The 21,438-nt window shown below is 47.2% G+C and overlaps 1 protein-coding gene across 3 annotated transcripts; it reads left to right on the forward strand.

Annotated features, from left to right (window-relative positions):
* The first annotated feature begins 1,312 nt into the window (after positions 1-1,312).
* On the forward strand, positions 1,313-16,133 carry METTL13 (methyltransferase like 13). 3 transcript variants are annotated; one of them, XM_012657765.1, is made up of 8 exons: positions 1,313-1,814; positions 3,164-3,923; positions 5,206-5,405; positions 6,822-7,017; positions 9,330-9,497; positions 10,758-10,976; positions 13,191-13,322; positions 14,895-16,133. In XM_012657765.1, the coding sequence occupies exons 1-8, from the start codon at positions 1,662-1,664 to the stop codon at positions 15,167-15,169; spliced, it is 2,103 nt and encodes a 700-aa protein (XP_012513219.1). In that variant the 5' UTR covers positions 1,313-1,661; the 3' UTR covers positions 15,170-16,133. The 3 variants fall into 3 exon arrangements, with proteins under 3 accessions (XP_012513219.1, XP_012513220.1, XP_012513221.1); XM_012657766.1 differs by having other exon boundaries at positions 3,164-3,463; positions 5,214-5,405; XM_012657767.1 differs by having other exon boundaries at positions 1,401-1,494.
* Positions 16,134-21,438: the final 5,305 nt, after the last annotated feature.

Raw genomic sequence — 21,438 nt, forward strand, 5'->3', positions numbered from 1 at the left:
AGGTGAATTTGGAACCATATTCATTTTGACTTATCTCTTAATTATATTTTAAAACAGTGGGTCTCAAAGTGTGGTTCCCAGACCAACATTATCAGCATCACCTGGGAACTCGTCAGAAAAGCAAATCCTCGGGCCTCGCCGGTGACCTGATGAATCAGAACTCTGGGGATGGGGCTCAGCACTCTGTGTTTTAACAAGTCCTCCTGGTGATTCGAATGCATGGCAAAGTTTGAGAAACAATCTTTTAAGCCACAGTTGAAGTCCACTTAAACCTATTTAACTATTAATAATCTACTTGGTTATCTCAATTCCAAGCCTATCTGCCCTCCTCAATGTGCATATTCCCCTGCAATTTGCCATGGTGTGAAAGCTCCAATGATGCACATATTTAATCTTTTTAAAATAGTGCTCTTCACAGGAACTTCCTCAGGGTACTAGTGTAACATGAACATCTAAAGTACAGTATGTTTATCAAACACATAAAATAAGCAGTTATAGATAACGTCAGGATGACAACCTAAGGAGGCCAATTATTAAACTGAAAGTCTTAAAGTTTGCATACTGTGCTTTCGGGGGAGAAGGAAGAGCGAGGGGGCACCTCTCACTACCTAGTTGTTACTCTTTCCTCCTGAATTTTCACGTTATTACGCTATTGATAGCGGAATCCTGGATTTGGATGCAGAAAAGGTACAGCCAAGTGCCACCGTCCTCCAAATGAAACCTGAATTATACAAGTAAGGTGGCAAAGGACGACGGGGGGTGGAAGAGATGCAGAAGATAACATGGTTAGAATGTGCAGTTCTCTTTTACCACGGACTGGCTCTTCTCATTGCCTGCCTCTTTTCTAATCTACTCAGGTTTTTCCGTTTCGAGCCCCCTCCACGCTGTGCTCTTGCGTGGCTCACGCCTGTAACACTAGCACTCTAGTAAGGCCCAGGCGGGAAGGATCGCTTGAGGTCAGGAGTTCGAGACCAGCAAAAGCAAGATCCCGTCCCGTCTCTACTAAAAATTTAAAAAGTTTTTTAAAAAGGTCAGAGTCAGTGATGACGCCAGCTCCGACATCAAGCGAACACAGAACTCCGAAAGCCTGCTCGCTCCCCACTGCGCCTGAATCGCTCGGCCCCGGGAAGGCCGCCCTCTCGCGGCGCCCGGACGCCAGCCAGGGTGCAGGGAGGCCCGGCCTCTTCCGGCCCACGCCCCGCCCCGTCCCGCCTCACCGCAAGGAAGCGCTCGGCGCCTGCGACAAAGCGACGGGCGGGAGGAGAGCGGATCGCAGCCAATGAGATGCCAGAAACAAAAAGCAGTGACCAATGAGTTGCTGGGATGGTCCGGGCGGCCGACCAATCACGAGGCCTTGCACCCGGATATGGTTGGTGGGTTCAGAAACCCGGCTCCTAAGAAGTGGGGGCTCTCTACACGTGGGGCAGGGACTGTGGGCGCGGAGGAAGGGGTGAGTGTGTATTAGGTTCAGTGACTCATGCGTGCGTTTGCTCTGTAAGGGCCATCTCTTTGGGTTTTCAGTGGGGGAACCAATCAATGTGGCTGTGTGTCTGTGGAAAGAATCCCACTGCAGTGGCCCGGAGCCCGCGTGTGGGTGAGCCCCTCAGATGGTCCATCGCAGGGAGTAGGGAGCCTTGAAGACGCAGCTCCGCGGTGGCAACATGAACCTCTTACCTAAAAGCTCCAAGGAGTTTGGCTCCGTTGACTATTGGGAGAAGTTCTTCCAGCAGCGAGGAAAGAAAGCTTTCGAGTGGTATGGAACCTACCTGCAACTGTGCGGGGTGCTACACAAATACATCAAGCCCAGGGAAAAGGTAAGGAGGGCGGCCCTGCAGCCCTGTGTGCTCGGGAAGCTGGGAACTGATAACAGGAATCTTGCCCTTGGACTGTGACAGGCGTGGGGGCCCCTAAGTTGGACGCATGTTTTCAGGATTCCATGCATCATTCCAGCTAAACGACAACTTTAGAGTATTCTCTTATAGGTTCTCCGACAACACACCTCCCGACCCCGGTTATCCTTGAATTAATAACCCTACTTGGAAGAGCGACTTCTTTAGTAGTCCAATCTAGATGTCACCTCCTGACAGTGTGCCCTTCTGGCACTGTGCACTCCCGTGGGGACAGGCTGCACGTGTGGCTTCATCGAGGATGAATTTGTTTATCAAGTAGTTGCTGAGTGCTCAATTGAGTTCCAGTCACTGTGCTCAGCCCTACAGCTACAAGAGCATTAAGGCATAAACCCTGCACACATTCCAAAAGTGAAACGTTTAAGTAAAATAATAGGAGGTTTGGTAGAGGTGGGATTGTACTGGAGGTAGGGAAGAAGGAAGGGAAGAAAACTAACATTTATGGAGGAAGCTTTATGGGCCAGGCCTTATGCTGGATACTTTGTATGTGGCTGTGCAGTCTTCAAATTGTCATCATAAACTGAGGCGAGTGGTCACGCATGCATTTTACAGATGAGGAAACTGAGGCTCTGGGAGCCAGTTTTTTGCCTGAGATCACATGGGGGATTTAAACTCAGGCCAGTCTGGCTCCAAAACTGACGTACTTCTCTTTGTACCATACTTTTCCAGAGATGGTGACGTAGGAGCAGAATTTTGAAGGGCGAATGGGAGTTTGTTCCTCAGAGAAAGGCAACAATCTGTACTTTAAGTTTGGCTTTAGAAAATAGCTAAATATCATGGAATGGAATCTGTGATGGGAGTGAGATTCGAATCCTCATAAAATGTAGTTTATTGTCTGATGGAGCCAAAGGCATGAGGGGATTGAGAAAAAGGGTTATTCCAGGCCTAGGATTTCAACAGTAAAACAAATAAGAGATTTCAACTGTAACTCTGTGTTTGGATTCTGTAACTTAGTATTAATTCTTGTGTGATAAATACGTGTTTCAGAGGAAAGAACAACAATGAATAATTCGTGCAACACAAAGTCCATTCTCAGATAACCTGTATTGTAGCTGAATGTGGTTGTTGCTAGTGAGACCCTTGTGGTGTTCAAGATGGAGTCCAGAATCAACTCTGTAACATTGCTCTCTGCCTGACAATAGCATCTCCACCTCTGGAAACATGTAACAGCCAAGGCAAGACTTGATTCCTTGAAGTGTCTGGAGCACATTCCTTGGCCTGATCGCCTCCATCTTGCTCGTGGTTTTCTCCCCCAGGTGCTGGTGATTGGGTGCGGCAACTCAGAGCTGAGCGAGCAGCTGTACGACGTGGGCTATCGGGACATAGTGAACATTGACATCAGCGAGGTCGTCATCAAGCAAATGAGGGAGCGCAACGCCAGCCGACGGCCCCAGATGAGCTTCCTGAAAATGGACATGACGCAGATGGAGTTTCCTGATGCCTCGTTCCAGGTGGTGTTGGACAAGGGCACCCTGGACGCTGTCCTGACAGATGAGGAGGAGAAGACCCTGCAGCAGGTGGACAGGATGCTGGCTGAGGTTGGCCGTGTCCTGCAGGTGGGCGGTCGCTACCTCTGCGTCTCCCTGGCTCAGGCTCACATCCTGAAGAAAGCAGTGGGTCACTTCTCTCGGGAGGGGTGGATGGTGAGGGTGCACGAAGTGGCCAACAGCCAGGACCGGGTGTTGGAAGCAGAGCCTCAGTTCTCCCTGCCTGTCTTTGCCTTCATCATGACCAAGTTCAGGCCAGTCCCTGGCTCTGCCCTTCAGATCTTTGAGCTGTGTACTCAGGAGCAGGGCAAGCCTGTGCGGCTGGAGAGTGCCGAGCGGCTGGCCGAGGCGGTGCGCGAGCGGCAGCAGTATGCCTGGCTGTGCAGCCAGCTGCGCCGCAAGGCCGGGCTGGGGAGTGTGTCCCTGGACTTGTGCGATGGGGACACGGGGGAGCCACGCTACACCCTCCACGTGGTGGACAGCCCCACTGTGAAACCATCGCGGGACAATCATTTTGCCATTTTCATCAGTGAGTTGGGATTGCTCCCCCTCTTGCTGGGAGGGGCTGGGGCTTGGGCTTGGGCTTTGGTGGATGGGTGTGTCTTGGCCGGTTTCATCTTGCAGGGAGTGTACTTCCAGAGGATTAGACTAGTCAAGGCATAATGAAGGGGGAGTACTAGCTCTCCAGCAACCTGCTTAGACTTGAGGCTATCTTCCATTGCAAAGCCTTGATGACGTGTGAGAATGGGGTCAGTCCGTCGGTCGGTAGGGAGGAAAGAAAGTAGAGAGAAATTTAGGCAGGTCACACATTACACAGAGATGTTAAGTTACTTTGTAGCATGGAGTAATGGAAGCAATGCTGGACTAGCTAGTCTAAGATGTGGATTCTAGTCCCAGCTCTAGCCTGGGAGCTGCAGGACCTGAGGAAGTTGCTATGCTTCTCTGCAGAATTTAGAGAGCCAGTACGGAGTAGCAGCTAAGATAGTGAGCTCCGGAACCAGACTGGGTTCCAGCCCTGGCTCAGTCACTTCCTGATGGCGTGATATTGAACAGTTATTTTTCTTTCTGTGCCTTGGTTTCCTCATCTATAAAGTGGGATTGTAACTCTCTTGTGTAGTCGTGAGAAGTGCAAATGCTCTTAGAAATGGTGCCTGGCACGTGATAAGTGCTTTAAATGATATCAGATTTACCTTAATAAGAATCGAGATAATATCAAGAAATGCTTTCAAAAGTAGAAAATTCTAGACATTGTGAAGTGTTTATGGTCATGGTGTTACCGTAATTTGTTTCCTAATGTCTGAGCATTTTTCTGAGTATTTGATAATCCTAACTGTCCACCTGTGGGAATGAATAGTGCAGTGGTTACAAGCATGGAGTCTGCGACTAGGCTGCCTGGGTTGGAGTCCCAGCTTCACCATTTAGTAGCTGTGTGAACTTCCGTGCCTCAATTTCCTCATTTGTAAAAATGCACCTTGGGCTATTGTGAGGGTTCCATTGGTTTATATTTGTCAATTGCTTGGAGTCACGCCTGGCATTAAGCGTTGTTATTACTGCTATTTTTCTTGTAGGTGCCTGCCTCCCTCCCCTACAGACATGCCCACACCTTTCATCTACCCTCGGTCCTGCCTCAATGTCTGATGGGCTGCTTTGCTCTGGGTGATGTGCACTAGGGAACTGTGCGCTAAAGGGTCACAGTTGGGGTGGATGCTGGTCTCAGACATGGACCGTTTCTCTTCCGTGTGGGCCGTCATACCGGTTGTGGGCTTGACCGCTCTTCCCTGGACTCCCTGTAACCAAGCCCCTTTTTCCAGTTCCCCAGGGCCGGGAGACTGAGTGGCTTTTTGGCATGGAGGAGGGCCGGAAACAGCTGGCAGCCAGCGCAGGCTTCAGGAGGCTGATCACAGTGGCCCTTCACCGAGGTCAACAGTACGAAGGCATGGACACCATCCAAGCCGAGCTGTCAGCTAGAGTCATGGAGCTGGCCCCGGCTGGCATGCCCGCCCAGCAGCAGGTAACAGAGCTTCGGCAGTAGCTTTCACGGGTCTCTGCAGTCCTGTTAGCAGCCAGGAAAGCAGAGGGATCCTTGGAAGGAGCTAGGACTAGAGTCTGTGATCTTAGTTTGATCTGGAGGGGTGTCAGCAAGTAAGAGTTAAATGGGCAGAAAAACACTTTCCCTTGCCCCAGGCGGTGAGAGGAAGGCAGGCACAGTAGCATCTATGTCTGGGGGAACTCCTGGACTCCACGGAGAGGGCGTGCAGGAAAATCTACACCTGGCGGGCTCCAGCTCTTCATGTCACAGATTGTTTCAGCCGTGGGTTCCTCCTTCCCCACTTTTGGACTGGACTTCTTTGGCCATTTTGTTTCTTAGAGTTATCATTATCTGAGGCTATAACTGGGAAAGGGCCAAAACAGCTCAGCATAATTTTCAGGATATTAGCCTTGCTGCTCTGGTGTTTCATTGTTAAGGAAACTGAAGGTTTTTGGCAAAATGGTGATATGGTATTATTAGTTAACACCATCTGTCTTGCGCCATCCTGGTGACTTTACCGCAAGAACTTTAAGATAAGGAGTTTATCCTTCCTGATAGGTGGAAAAGTCAAGGTACCTGGAGGCTTGGTGCAATATAGTAACGGATCTGAAAAAAAGAACCCTGGCTTCCAGGCTCCTGGCCTGTGGTTCTGTGCGCTAGGCTGACTTGTGTTTACAGATGAATGTGTGTTTCGTTCTTCCTGGCAGACCTTGGGGTTGGTGTCCATCAGAGAAACTTATTTCAGGGAGGCCCAGATCCTCTGGGGAGCTTCATTTGTGACCTTCTCTCAGCAATGCCTGTGTCTGCAAGGTCAGGAGATGCTGGGGATTATTAAATACTCTTACAGGTCTTCAAAAAGAAATAGATGTAAAGATGGGGGAGGGAGTAGAAAAGTTTAGGGGGGAAAATGTATTTTTCCCCCAAGGTTTAGAAAAATGGGAAAAGAGGCAAAGATGACTAGGGGAAGGGAGAAATTTCTCCGAATTTGGAGTGGTTGTTTCCTCCATAGTTTTGTCATCTCTATCCTTGTCTAGATTCCTTCTCATAATTATAGCCCCTTCCTGAGGTTTCCCTCTAGCTTTCGTTATCCTGGACTAGTGAGAGTTCTTTTAGAAGTTACCGATGAGAAACTTACATTTTTCTTGGGCAGAACCAACTGCAATCACTAGTGGTTTTGGAGATCTTTATGTGTTCAGTTGATTTTCAGAAGGCGAATTAAACCTTTTGAGATCTGTTCAAAGGCCCCAGAAAAGTGCTTTAATAGAATGGCAAATCTTCGGAGTTGTCCAGAACCTTGATACGGGGATTTCTCATACACACACAAAGGGAAGGGGTTATAATTTCTCACGTTTCTTAATTGAGCTGGTGTTTTGACCACATCTCTGCATGTACCTTCAGGTGCCCTTTCTGTCTGTGGGTGGGGACATCGGGGTCCGGACCGTTCAGCACCAAGACTGCAGCCCCATGAGTGGCGACTACGTCATCGAGGACGTACAAGGTGATGACAAGCGATTCTTCCGGCGGCTGATCTTCCTCAGCAACAGGAATGTGGTGCAGTCCGAAGCCAGGCTGCTGAAGGATGTGTCTCACAGAGGTGAGGCGTCACAGGCACAGAGGTGGGACCCAAGTGGCCATGGCTCAGACTCTGAGTTTTGGGCTCCCAGAAAGGCCTGGGAGCTTGGCTGAGATACAGCACGGACCTGGGCACCTGTGCCCTGCATCCAGTGCCAGTGTCTTGCCTTCCTGACAGCACTTAGTTCTCACGGGAGGAGTCTCCCTCATGGAAGTACTGGTGAGCGAGCAGGCGAGCATGTTAAAAAGTGATTTAACGTCTTTGAAAAGGACAGAGCCCAGGGCTCTGGGGGTTTTCCTTCTGCCATCTGGGCTCTTAGGGTGTGAGTGGCGATAAGCAGAGTAGAGCTGTGTGTTCTGTTCTTGAGCAAAGCCCGCTCTGAAATGATAAGGAGTGGGGTGGTGGAACCAAATAAATGTGATAACCGCTTTAATGCCCTCTGTTTAAATACATCTGTTTTACAGGTTGCTCCATTGTTTGTGTATCGTATATTGCTGTATATTATTTCAGTGGAGTGAGCCCTGCCCTCCTCGGCAGTGTGAGCCACCGTCCCCCATATCAGAGGGTTTTAGAGTTGCTGGGTGCCTTAGAGGCCATCTGGTCCTGTGCTGTTCGGTAGAACTGTCTGTGACGAGGAAATGTTTAATATCTGAGCTTACGCTGTGTTTGCCACTAGCCATATGTGATGCTGAGCACTTGGAATGTGGCTGGTGTGACCGAGGAACTGAATTTTTAATTTTCTTTAATTCTAATTAATTTACATTTATGTTTAATGGCCACCGGTGGCTGGCTTGCAGCTGCAATATTGACAGTGTAGATACAAATCATCTCTAGGATCCCTGTAAGTGGTTTTCCAGTGCCGCTCAGAAACTCCCACTGATGGGGGAATCAATAGTTTGCTTTGCCTGTGTTTTTCACTGGGTGTGTATGTTTGTATTATAAAAGCAGTACTTGCTCATCGTAATCAATTCAAAAGTATAGATGCATGAAGTTAAAAAGCGAGTGCTCCTCTCCTCCCCTTCTCCAGTGCAACTTCCCTTTGGGGCTCGGGGATTCAGGGATGGAAACTGAAATTAGCTCTGCTGAGTCCGTCCCACTTGCTCCCTTTGCCTGACCACGCTGTCCTCATAGCGAGGCCTCTCGGAGGAGGCTGGAGAGAGAGAATTCAGACTCTTGAGGTCGTGGATTTGCCCTGAGCCAAGGATCAAGTTACTCTCAGCAGAATGGTTTTTTCTTTAGGCATTTCCCCTGGCCAAGTGCACCTATGATTGTTGGGTTCCTACCCTATTGTTCAGTCACTCCGGTTGCAGATCTGTTCAGTTTCATCTCACTAAAACCTCAGTAAAATTGCTTAAAAGAATGATTTGCCCCCTTCAATGTGGGTTTTAGATTTTTTTCACCATTGTCAAGTTCCTTGCCTTTTTGGTAGCACTTTGTTCTCGTGGGAGGAATGTTCTCATGGAAGTATTGGCGAGCATACTAAAGAGTGATTTAACATTTCTGGAAAGCACTCTGGCCCCTACGCATCGGTCACCGAGGCTGCTGTGGAATGCAGCTGATCCCTCGAAGACACAAACATCTGTCTGGTACGATATCCTGGAGCAGTTCAGGGAGCAGGTAGAGGGAAAGCAGAGGGGCCTTCTATAGGCTTCCTCTCCTTCCATGAACATCTGTTCCTTTCAGCGCTATGGTAGGTAGTACTGCCTGTGTGGCACAGTAGAAAGATGATAGGTGTTGGGGATAGGTGGTCGCAAGTCCGAATCCCATCTGCACCACCTGCCGACTCTGTGCCTGTTTACTTAACACTTCAGCTGCTCAGTGTTTTCATGGGCCAAGAATTGAAATTATTAAAATAAGGCTGTTAGATGAGCTAAAAGAGTAAAAGTCCTGGCACAATAATTGGCACAGAGCGGGTAACTTTACCTCCTTCTCTGAAAGAGTTGGCGAGTAAACTTTTCTCCTGTTAGTGGCCTTGCATTTCTCAGAGGGGAGGTACTAGGGCTTCTCAGATGAATTTTCCCAGACTTTTGAGTGTACTTTTGCCACTTCCCTTTTCCAGCTTACTTGTACCCAATATGTATGTTAAGTGCTTAACAGCCATCTCTTTGGGGATGGGGACCCTGGTTTGTAACTTTTGCCAATTTTTGTGATATAAGCTATCAACATGATGTCAACCAGTTTGCAGAATTTCTGTATATGTAACAATTTATATATTTAACATTTAACAATTGGCCTGTTCTAGCCAGCTGCAGCACACTGCTTCTGGTAACCCTTGCTTTCTGAGGATTACTGTACTAAGCATAGGACTTTATTAATCTGCATCTCTCATGTAGCTCAGAAGAAGCGGAAAAAGGACAGGAAGAAACAGCGGCCTGCTGATACTCCTGAGGACCTCCCTGCGGCCCCAGGGCAGTCCATTGATAAGAGTTACCTGTGCTGTGAACACCACAAAGCCATGATTGCCGGCCTTGCCCTGCTGAGAAACCCAGAGCTACTCCTAGGTAAGAGAGACGCCACTGCCTTCCACAGTCGGAAGCATGTAAGATGACAGCAGTAAACGATCCATGTCAGCTGTCTTGTAGTGAAGAACGGTGATTGTAACCTAACAAATGCAGATAAATTCATATGTTTTTTCATCTCTGCTGTCATCTAAGTTAATGAGCATTCTAAGTAACTTTTGCCTCAGGCTCAATTTGTAATCTTGAAATTGTCTTAAAATGTGTTGGCATCTGAGTTTGGTTTCTTCTATTTCTTTTTAAAATTAAGGTATATAGTCTATCCAATGAGATATGTAAAATACATAGATTTTAAGTTCAGCTTGCTAACGTTTTTCATATGTACATACCTGTGTAACTAGAGGGTACATTTAAAAATCATGTCTCCAAGGCCTTTGCACTTGAGGAGAATTTCTGGCTTTTCCATAATACATTGTCTGAGCACCAGATGCAGTTCTGTCTTGAACTTCTGCTTAAAAAAAAAATCCGTGGTATAGTTAGTGCAGTCATAGCCTTATGGCTAATAGCAGGTTTGGATCTGACCATATTAGCAAAAACGTTTGCGTTTCTGTCTGTGGTTGTAACTGTCTTCACCCGGAGTCCCTGGATGTGCCTTCCTGAAACACCCTGTACTTTCGGCATATCTTGATGTTGCTGTATGTCTCTAGAACCTCAGTTCTTAGATTTAATCCTCAAGGTCTGTCTTCTTTTGTCAATTCTTTTGTTTCTGGTCTTCCTTCGATCCCTCTGTGGTTGCTGTGGTTTCTCTGTGCTTAGAGGTAGGATGTGGGCCTTTGTTTTCCTGTGACATACGGAACTTGGATGATTGCCCTTGCTTGGTCGGGCTGTCTAAGAGGGCAGCATGACCTTTTGAGTTGAGACCTGGGCAGGGGCATTGCACCTCTACCGCCTCATAATCGTGAGCTAATGCTTGGCCTTTGTTCCTCCATTTCCTAGAGGGAGTCCAGTAACTCTTGTGGTGAAGACTCCGATACCACGTCAGCTGAGTGCTTTGGGATCTTTAAGGGACCATAACAATAACACACTGGCGCATCCTCTGGATCTAGTCATCATGAATCCAGGGTTGAGTTTTCAGGTGTCAAATTGACTCCTAAATTTCTGGAATGAGAGAGGGAGGCCAGGTCTCTAAATTTGTATCCCCCGAGCAGAGCCAGTGATCTGACTACCTCTTTTGCCCTCCCTGAGGCTGGAGCAAAATTTTCCAGTGAGCAGATGGCAGAGTGATGCCGTATTCTTTTCTTACAGAGACTCCGCTGGCATTGTTGGTGGTAGGCCTGGGTGGGGGCAGCCTCCCCCTCTTCGTCCACGATCATTTCCCAAAGTCCTGCGTCGATGCCGTGGAGATCGACCCCTCCATGTTGGAAGTGGCCACTCAGTGGTTTGGCTTCTCCCAGAGTGACCGAATGAAGGTCCACATTGCAGACGGCCTGGACTATATCTCCAACCTGGCGGGAAGAGGAGAAGGTACTGTGATTGGAGCACTTCAAGGGGTGTTGAGAGAAGATTGATCCAAGGTTGTCAGGCCTGTAAAGGCCTCTAGAATTTATCTCTAAGGAGGGGGGGGCATCAGTGTCATCGCAGTCTCTCCCCTGTTCATTTGTCGATAGACTTACTCAGTAAATGTATAGGGCCAGCTGTATGCTTCGCACTGCATTGGGGGATGGGGCATAGGTGCAAGAGAACAGACCGTTCCTGCCCTGTGGTGCTAAGAGACCAACGTGCCTCCTTCTAACCTGTAACCTCGTCACATCCTCACCATCCCAGGAAAGCTAAAGTCTGTAGTTGAGTAAAGAAAGGGAGAAGAAAAGATGGGATGTGTTGGGTGGTGTTTCTTATGAATCTTTCAGCTGGAGGTGAAGCCAGAAATAGAGCAAAATAGCATTCGTGTGGATCAGCGGTTCACAGCCTCGGGGTGCATTTGGCACAGTCTGCAGACGTTTTGGTTGTCACAAATCAGGGCGTGGGGGATGTTGCTACTGGCATCCAATGGGTAGAGGCCAAGATGCTGCCACGCATCCTGCAGCGTGCAGGGCAGCCCTGACGAGAGAGTTGTCTGGCCCAGAATGTCAGTAGTGCTGAGGTTGAGAAACCCTGGTGCAGATGCTTCTCAGTGGGAATTTTGATAGCTCCCCTGCTCTGGAATTAAGGTTCCATTTACTCTAATAATTTGCATCCCAGATTTAGGAAAAGGGCATATTAATTTTCTGCAAAATAACTAGAGACATTAACTCCCTTCATCCTTCTGCAGCTATACATACAGACTCCTGGTGACTTTGGTACTTTCCAGAGCTTCAGTCCCTCGGTGGGAAGGTAGTTAGGTTGGTTCAGTTCTGCTGAGGCGCTCAGGCCACCCTTCCTGGCCTGCTCATTCCATAACAGATACCCTGGTTCTCACTGGATTAGAGTATCTACCAGTTAGGGGTATGGCAAACCAGGATGCCTACCTAGGGTGATGCCTGGTATTGGGATGAGCAGATGCTGCCTTCATTTTAATTGTAAACTGAATTTAACCGTGTCAGAGTTTCACAGGATCCCTCTCTGAGGCTAGGGCCAGTTTGGGGGCCCAAGCCCAAGACAGCTGACCCATGGGAAGCATTTACAACAGTGCCTGGCATGTGGTGGGCACTCAGTCCAGGATGGTGCTGCTGCTGTTACTGTCTGTAGATCAGTTTTGAATGGCCCTGCCCATCTTCTCTAACCATCATAGCCTTTCAGCTCATCAGAGGCTCAAGGCTACAAATGAGGGCCATCACTTTCCTTGGACTCCAATGAGCCAACATGTTCTCTTTATAAGAAACCGAAATCAGATCCATGCCATGCACAGTGATAAGCATGCAGTAGTCCTAATTAAATACTAACCAATTATTGAATAATTACTACCACAGTCCAAAAATTTGCTAAAAAGATGTCTGTAGCATTGCAGACCTACCTCTTATAAAAACTATGTAACATTATAGTAAGGAGCGGATCTAATTTGTCATCAGTTCATTCTCACCCGTTTAGCAAAATTGTTTCTTTCTTGAGCCAGCTAGTGTTCAGTAACAACAAAGATAGCACTAACTCAAGTTTCAGAACATTTTCTCCTGTGAGACAACATGTGATGTTTCCAGAGTTAAGTTAAAGTTATCATTTGCTGGGTCAGCTCTTAAAAGCCTTGTCAGCTGCTTTGTGTAGATCAACAGTCTCAACTCTGACTGTGTTTAGAATTACCTTGGGAGCCTACAAAAAATACCAGAGGCTTCCAGTCTCCCCTCCCATCTGTTCCCCACCACCCTGTGGTTTTTTTATTCTTTTGGTCAGGAGCGTAGCCCACAGTCTCTGAGTATTTAGAAGCTTCCCAAAAGGTGATTGTAATGTTCTGCCAGGCTTGCAAACGAGTGGTATAGATAAACTCTTAACCAAGTAACATTCGTGGCAAAAGTGGACCCCATTAAAGCCTTTGGAAGGTGCTTTCAAATGTGGAGGAGCGCCCCATCTTTGCTGCAGGATGCTGAAGCTGACGACAAGGACTCCTCTGGTCCTCGAAGTCCGTCCCCTTACAGGCAAACCACATCCTCCCTGTCATCCTTCTGACTTCGCCACCCTGCCCACCACCGGTACAGAGGAGGTATAGGGTAGGAATGTAACTGGTGGTATTTTATCCAGAAAAGACGAGGACTCATTTGCTTCTCTTTCCAGTGCGGCCTCACTACGATGTCATAATGTTTGATGTCGACAGTAAGGACCCGACGCTGGGAATGAGTTGTCCACCCCCAGCATTTGTGGACCAGCCTTTTCTGCAGAAGGTGAAAAGCATCCTGACTCCTGAAGGTATGGAGAACAAAAAGGTCGGAGAGGGAGAAGGGAAGAAGGGTCCTTAAAAAATTTATCTTTTTAATGAAAAATTCACATGAGTGTGTAGCTCTATCAATTTCCCCCAGTTGAACACACCCGTTTGCCAGCACCAAACACGGAACATTTTCAGCACCCCACAAGTCCACCTCTTACCTCCTGTCGGTGACTTGTCCTCCTCTCAAAGGGAGCTACTCTCTTAACTTCTGTCAGCACAGCTTAATTTTGCCTGTTTTTGCTCTTTACATAAATAGACTCATATGGAATGTACTCTTTTTTTTTTTTAATTTTTTTTTTTTTATTTGAGACAGGGTCTTGCTCTGTCACCTGGGCTAGAGTGCAGTGCTGTCATCACAGCTCACTGCAACCTCAAACTCCTGGGCCCAAGCCATCCTCCTGCCTCAGCCTCCCAAGTAGGTGGAACTACAGGTGCATGCCATCAGGCCCGACTAATTTTTTGTAGAGATGGAGTCTTGCTATGTTGCCCAGGCTGGTCTTGAACTCCTGGCTTCAAGGTATCCTCCCACCTCAGCCTCCCAAAGTGCTCTTTCACTGAACATGGTGTTTGTGAAATTCATCCTCAGTGTTGTGTTTATGTTGTTAATTTTTATTGTTGTGTAGTATTGCATAACTATACCACAATTTATTTATCCATTCTACTGTTGGTATTTGGATTGTTTCCTGTTTGGGTCTACAAGTGGTGCTGCCGTTGGCATTCTAGTATGTCCCTTTTGAGGAACTGTGTTTGCAGATCTCTTGGGTATACATTCAGGGTTGTAATTGCTGGATCATAGGTTATATGTATGTTTGGCTTTCATAGATCCTGCCACACCATTTTACAAAGTGGTTGTAGCAGCTCATAGTCACACCAGCATGGTGACACTAGCTAGCACTTAAATACTTCCTGAGTGCCCAGGACTAGGCAGTATGTTATTTAATCTTCATAGCAGTGCATTTTCAGATGAGAAAACTGAGGTTGAGAGATTTTTGAAGGTGACATAAGGTAACAGTTGGAGCTCTATCACAGGTTCATGTTGCTTGAAAGCTGAAGTTCTTAATCCCCATGTTCACAGCCCCCTGGGTGTGTTGATTTGATGTCAGGTAGTGTGGTGAACCGGGTTGACTTAGAACTGATTGTCACAAGTCAGGGTAACCTTAGCCCTCGGGTTGGTTAGTAAGTACTCCATGATGTGTATGTCAAGAATGTAACATCCTTGTGGAGTTGGTAAATTTTACTTTCTTAGGGATATGAATTCTTTCTCAAAGCAATTCTTTGGGACCGAGGCATGGAGAATGGTAAAATAATGTGTTAGCAGCACAGAAGAGCAAGAAATAAGGCTGAAGTTTTCTTACGGTTCCCATGTTTTCCATACTTTTTCTGTCTGCCTTTGTATGCTGTGTATTCTCTGCAAGCTCACTGCCACCGTAGGTGCTTTCTCTAATTCCACCAGCCTCCCTGGGACAGGAATCAGTGTTTTCCTCAGAGCTAAGCCTTGTCTCTGACATGTCTCCTGATCTGAGGTCGTCCTGACTGTCCTTCCCACCCTGCAGGTGTTTTTATCCTCAACCTCGTGTGCCGAGACTTGGGGCTCAAGGACGCAGTGCTGGCCAGACTCAAGGCAGTGTTCCCCCTCCTGTACGTGCGGCGAATCGAGGATGAAGTGAACGAGATCCTGTTCTGTCAGCTGCAGCCTGAGCAGAAACTTGCCATGCCAGAGCTCCTGGAAATGGCCCAGGCCTTGGAGCGGACCCTGAAGAAGCCTGGGAGGGGGTGGGATGACACATACGTCTTGTCAGATATGCTCAAGACCGTGAAGATTGTGTGATCGCCGAGGCCAGGCAGCCCTCTCAGCGTCCTGCCTAGACTGACCTCGGACTCCTGGCCTGCTAGAGATGGAAGAAATACAATGCACAGTACTTTTTAAGCCTGTATTTTTCTTGGTGTCATGCTCAACTACGTGTATGTCCAGCGAGGTGAGGTTGACCAAAGAGCTGGGAAAATAAAAAAACCCTTCCCATCTTGTCCTCTTTAGTACCCCTTGGGTTGCTCATCTGCTTTCTGTACCTTGTCCTTGAGTAGGATTCCCTGCTGGAGCCTCTAGCACACACTGAATTTCTTAATGAGTATGAGCCAAGCTCCTTAGGACTAAAGATAATCAAATTTGATTGCATCTGTACTTTACTAATTTGCTTATTTGCTTTATCCCTCTTGGTTTTGTAGGAATGATCTCAAGTGAGATAGTAGAACACTCTTATGCTAGAAGACTGTCAGCAGAGTAGGGTTTTAATAGATGTGAGATATTTGAGAGAGCATCTGCTCTGTCTCAGAGCTACCATTAAAATGGTTCCAATTTTCAGGAATCTGATAACCCACTCCAGTGTTTTAACAACTTTTCTTGACCACCCAGATCTTGTAGCCTAAGTCATTTGTTTCTGTTCTCAGTGGAGGGAGTGTTTGTAGCTGGCCTCATGGCTGTGTATGGCAGAGACCTGGCAGACTGAAGTCTCTGGTATTCCTTAACTCACAACATTTGTTGAGTGACAGCTACTTGCCAGACCCTGCATAAAGAGCTATGGTGGAGACGAAAATGTTTAGGAATGGCCAAAAGACATGGAGTGATAATAAAAGTTAACGTGTTCTGGACACTCTTCTAAATGGTTTACATACACTGTCTCATTTAATCTGAGAAGGATAGTTAAACCAAAACTTTATCTAAACCCAAATCTTACTTGAGCCAAAGCATCAATCTTAATCCATGCATTGAGACTGTTAAACCAGTGGTTCCAAGAGTGGCTTGAATTTCATCTCTCCTAATTATGCCAAGGCTGACTCAATGAGCAGTGCCATGGAAAATAGGCATTGTCACCATTTGCCACCTGGCTTATCTTCCCATGGGCCCTTTAAAATGGACTCCAGCCTCTTGAGCCGAAGCATACAGAATCTCCTCAACTTATGCTGGGGCTACCTCCTGATAAACCCATCCTAAGTTGAAAATGCATGGAATGTCCCAGTAAACCCATCTTAAAGTCAAACTCGTAAGTTGGGGATTGTATTTCAAAATTAGGTTGTCATCCTTACAAGGATTGCCAGGCCATTAAAGAAAAGAGGAGTGAGTGCAGAGTAGTGTTTTTAGATCTTATCCATTAGAAATACTTGGTGCTCTTTCTTCAGGGGAGGGTTTTCCCCTGGAACCATGTAAGGGGAAGATTATCCCTCTTCTCCTTGAACCCCTAAGGGCCTCAGCTTGGCAAGTCCCCTGTTTTCTTATCTATAAGCGTGAGCAGTGTTGGGATAGGCTGTAGAGGCACAGGGTCTAGTCATCCTGTCCTGCTGTGTTAGTTTGGAGCAGCACACTTGGGCAGCACCAGAATGATGAAGAGGTGTCAACGAGATCTTGGGGGGAGTGGTCTGTGGAATTCGGCATGCTTGCTGGTGTGTTTGCATGTCCACCTCCCACATTTGGAGGTGGGAAGAGGCACTTGGGTGATGATTGTTGTCTTAATTTTTGGAAGGGTCAGCATAAAAGGAGAGCGAGGCTGGTTGTGTGTGCCTCTGAAGGCTTAAGAAAGACCAGTGGGCAGAAGGTGCAGTGGGGCAGTTTTCAGCTTAATTTCCTACAAAGGCAGTTTGTGCTGGTGGAGACCAGTATGTTCACTACAACATTGGTGGCTGCGGGCTCTTCCCTCAGACCCTAGTCTGGCTCCCCTCAGGTGCTTGCTGGGTGGCGAGGAAAGGGTTTTGTGTGTACAGACAGCCATTGGCCTGTGTCCCATCTTTCCCAATGCAGAGCTGTTCACTTTGGCATCAATAACAGGCAAGTGGGTCTTTATGGGAATTTTGCCTAACTTCAGGCATGTGAACTCTGGGGGGAGGGGAGGGTTGTAAACGTAAATGTGTGAAGTGAGCCAGGTGTAAAGCAAAAAGGCTGGGATGAGACCTGTGGTAAGTCAGAGAATAAAAGTCCCATGTAAGACAGCCCTGTTCTTCCAGCTCGGAGTTGTCCTGCAGAAATGCTCTCCAAGTACAGCTGGATCTTTGAAGGAAGCCAGAAATCTTGAGTGTGTGTGTGTGTGTGTTTGTGTTGACATTAAAAGGCCAATCCCAATACATCTTCAAGCCATATGCAATCTGTGGGCCAGACATTTGCATCTCCCACTACAGGGGACAGTCCATAGAACGCTTAAGAATCTGGCATGTACCCTGGCTCTGGGTAAGCCTAAAACAAGGAGCAAGCTGATTATCTGTGAGTCAGAAAAGTCTGGAAAAGGGATCTTGTGTTAACACCTCAATTTTCTTTATAGGCTACAGCTGAGCGGCGATGGTCCCATCATCCTTGGGGGAGTATAGAATTCAGCTTCCCCAAACTGTCAGCTGAGTAAGAATAAATCACATGTCAACTTGCCTCCATCCCTTGTCAAAAAAAAAAAACAAGTTCTGCGACAGTGTAAAATTGCCTCTTCTCAACCTCCTTCCCGTTGCCCCCTGCCGATTTTTCCGTGCACACCTCTAGTCTTCTGTCATGGCTCAGCTTGCTAACTGGGCCAGTTCTCTAGTCTTCTTGTGGTCAGACCAGTAGTTCTCATCCTTACCTGCATATTGGAGTCACCTGATGTGGTAAGCAGAATAATGTCTTCCCAAAATGCCCACGTCCTAATCCTGGCAACCTGTGAATAGGTTCACATTACCCAGCAATGGGGGAATTAACGCAGCAGATGGATTTGATGTTGCTAATGAGCTGACTTCAAAGTAGGGAGGTTAGCCTGGCTTATCTGGGTGCGCCCAGCATAATCACAGGGGTCTTTAAATGTCGGGGAGGGAGGCAGAAGAGTCAGTGTCAAGTGAAGCAATGTGAGGAAGACCGGATAGGTCATTGCTGGCCTCGCAGAAGGAAGGAAGCCACTAACCCAGGAACGCAGGAGCCTCTAGGAGTTGGAAAAGGTGAGAAAACTGATTCTTTCCTAGAGCCTCCAATAGGGGGCGCAACTCCGCCAACACCTTAATTTTAGCCAGCAAGACCCATTTTGGATTTCTGAACTACAGAACTGTAAGATAATACATTAGTGTTGTTTTAAGCCACTAAATTTGTGGTAACTTGTTACAGCAGCTATAGAAAAGTAATTTACCTGGGAAGCTTTAAAAAACTCTTAGTTCTGGGCTCCTTCCGAGATTCTGATTTAATTGGTGTGGGGTGCAGCCTGTGCATCAGAATTTTAAAAGCTTTCCAGGTGGTGCTGTCGTATAGCCCAAGTTGAGAACCCTGGGGTAGAGGGTCCATGAACGGATATGTTACGAGGTAAGGAGGGAAGAGTTGCTATTCCGTCAGTGACCACGGGCTCAGTTCTGAGACGCGAGCAGCAGCAGTCACTGATAGTTGGAATACGCTTCCCTTCCACCTACACGCTAGGCCACACCTCAGCTCTTTGCCCTTTGAGTGGATGACAGCTGCGTGAGGAGGTCAGCTTGCTGCACAGGGTGATTTCCTCCGGGGAGCAAGCAGCCCCACTCCCCACTTGAACCGGCCCTGAGTGTGCATCCGAGGACTCCTTAGCCGAGTTCAAAGACTCTGGTAAACCGCAGGTAATCCAGTTTCCCTCTTGTGGCTTGTCTTGCCATTCGGTACCCACGAATTTGTTAACAGCTAAATGGTCGATAAGAAATAGAATTGTGAAGTTGGATTTTTCTTTTTTATATCCAATAGGCATTTTTTTTTTTGAGAAGCTGTTCTGTGCTTGTGCTGAGGATACAAAGAGGAAAGACACAGCTCCTGCTCACCAACGAGCTAGGGAGACAGTAGAACCAGCTTTTTTTAAAAAAAGCTTTTAAAATTCTGATGCACAGGCTGTACCCAGACCAATTAAATCAAAATCTCTGGGAAAGGGCCCAGGCTCTAGTGTTTTTTATTTATTTATATATTTTTTTCCTAAACACTAAACCAAATTACAGCACATAAATGGGCTCTGGAACCACATATGCATAGAGTGTAAGAGCTGCACAGAAGGTGGTCAGATATTTGCTAGGAATCTCCTTAGGTCCTCATTAGAACAGGCACGAAAGGGGCCAGCCCCGCTAAAAACCGCCCCTTAGAGTCATCCAAGGCTGGAATCACTGTTTTGTTTTTCTAGCTCAGGTCTGAGCTGGTTCCTGTGCTTCCCAGTAGATGGCAGTAGAAATCACATTTAAGTTCTGGGCCTTGGGAGAGTGGTTTGCAGGCGCCGTTTCACCTGCGCCGTATTTCCTGCTTCTTTCGTCTTCTCTCGTGAACGAAGACAGGCTCCTACTTTGCCTGTTCTCTCGCTTCACCCAGTACCCTACCCACTCTGCTCTCCCACCGTCACCCTGCTCTCCTGCCCATGAACTTGGAGCGAGCACCGTTTATCCAATCAAGGACATTGCCGGTGTTGGAACCCTGCGTGAAGCAGAGATCCCCTCTCTCCACATCCCTGATTTTGGAAATAGTGGCTGGAAATAGACAATGGGATAATGCTAATAAGATGAAAAGCTAGAAGCATGTAAGCAATGAAAAGGTAACAAAATGCATCTGGGCCTGAGCTGGCGTATCTTCAAGTTTTCTGCCAAGATGGACTTCATTTCTATCATAGTAATAAACTAGCAGATAAGGAAAAGCTTGGTAAAAATAACATTTGACTGGAATAATGGGTTTGGATATTTTTTATGCAAGCCTACCTGTAGTGGGTTGAATAGTGGCCCCTCCAAAAGACATGTTCAAGTCTTAAACCCCAGAACCTTATTAATGTGACATTTGGAAAAATGAGTCTTTGCAGATGTAATTAAGTTAAAGATCTCAAGATGAGATGGGGTGTGCCCTGAATCCAGTAACAAGGACTAGAATGGAAGGGCAACCAGACAGAGATGGGGAGACACACAGGGGAGAAGACCACGTGAAAACAAAGGCAGACCGGGGAGAGGCCTCCACAAGCCAAGGAAAGCCACGGATTGTGGCGGCCACTGAAGTTAGGAAAGAGGCAAGAATGATTCTACCTCAGAGCCCCCAGGAGGACCACCCTGTGGACGCTTTGCAGACTTCTGGGCTCCATATTTGTGAGTAAGTTTCTTTTGTTTTAGGCCACCAAATTTGTGGTAATTTGTTTCAGCTGCTTTGGGAAATGAATACACAGCTTAAAAGGGTTTCAGCTGTGCCGCCCCACCGGACCAGAGATGGCGTGGGCTCTGGGCCCAGGCTACCCATAGATGTGTTTAGCTTTCGCAGGACATTTGGTATAAAATCTGGATTTCTGGATTGTTTTGAACATTTGGAAGCTCTGGCGATGGCAGGCCCATATGCACACGTGGCTGCGATTGGTAGGCATCCGTGCCTTCTGGATCAGTCATGTTTGCTGCAGTCCCCACTGCTCCCTATCTGCTTCTTTCATGCATTTACCTTACGTGCCTAGTGCTGCAGGCATCTGAGCTTGCACCTACTACATGTGCATCAGGCCTGGCAGGTTAGGAAACAATCCTCTTCTTTAGAATAAGGACAAAGAAGCCCCTCACTTTGTGATTAGTAGTTCTGGGAGTTTTTTATATAGCAGCACAGTTTAGAAGGTAGTTCTGAAATCTGGTCATCCAACAAAACCACCTGGGGACCATTTTCTATATACAGATTCTGGACTGTATCCCAGACCTACTGTATCAGAATCTTGCGGGTAAGGGGTATAGGGCGATGGGGAGGGACAGAGGTGGAGCCAAGGAATCTGCATTTTTTTAAAGTGCTCAAGCTATTCTGATAAAAGGCTTTAGGACAGCTGCCATAAGACATTATCTTCCAGCACTAGAAAAGGGAGGCAGTTTGAGTTTCTTATCCCACTGGAGATTTTTGAGGCTTGTTGTTTGTAAAAAGTCTTTTCTCATGAAAATTTGAATGATTTGCATGTTTTATGGAGCTAAGAGTTTAAATTAACTGGATTCTTCTTTTTGTCTTTTTTTTTTTTTTTGAGACAAGGTCTCGCTCAGTGTCCCTACCTAGAGTGCAGTGGCATGATAATAGCTCACTGCAACCTCAATCTCCTGGGTTCCAGGGATCCTCCTGCCTCAGCCTCCCAAGTAGCTGGGACTACAGGCGCATGTCACCACATC

The sequence above is a fragment of the Propithecus coquereli genome, unplaced genomic scaffold (genome assembly GCF_000956105.1).
Source record: "Propithecus coquereli isolate 6110/MARCELLA unplaced genomic scaffold, Pcoq_1.0 Scaffold56, whole genome shotgun sequence".
NCBI lineage: Eukaryota > Metazoa > Chordata > Mammalia > Primates > Indriidae > Propithecus > Propithecus coquereli.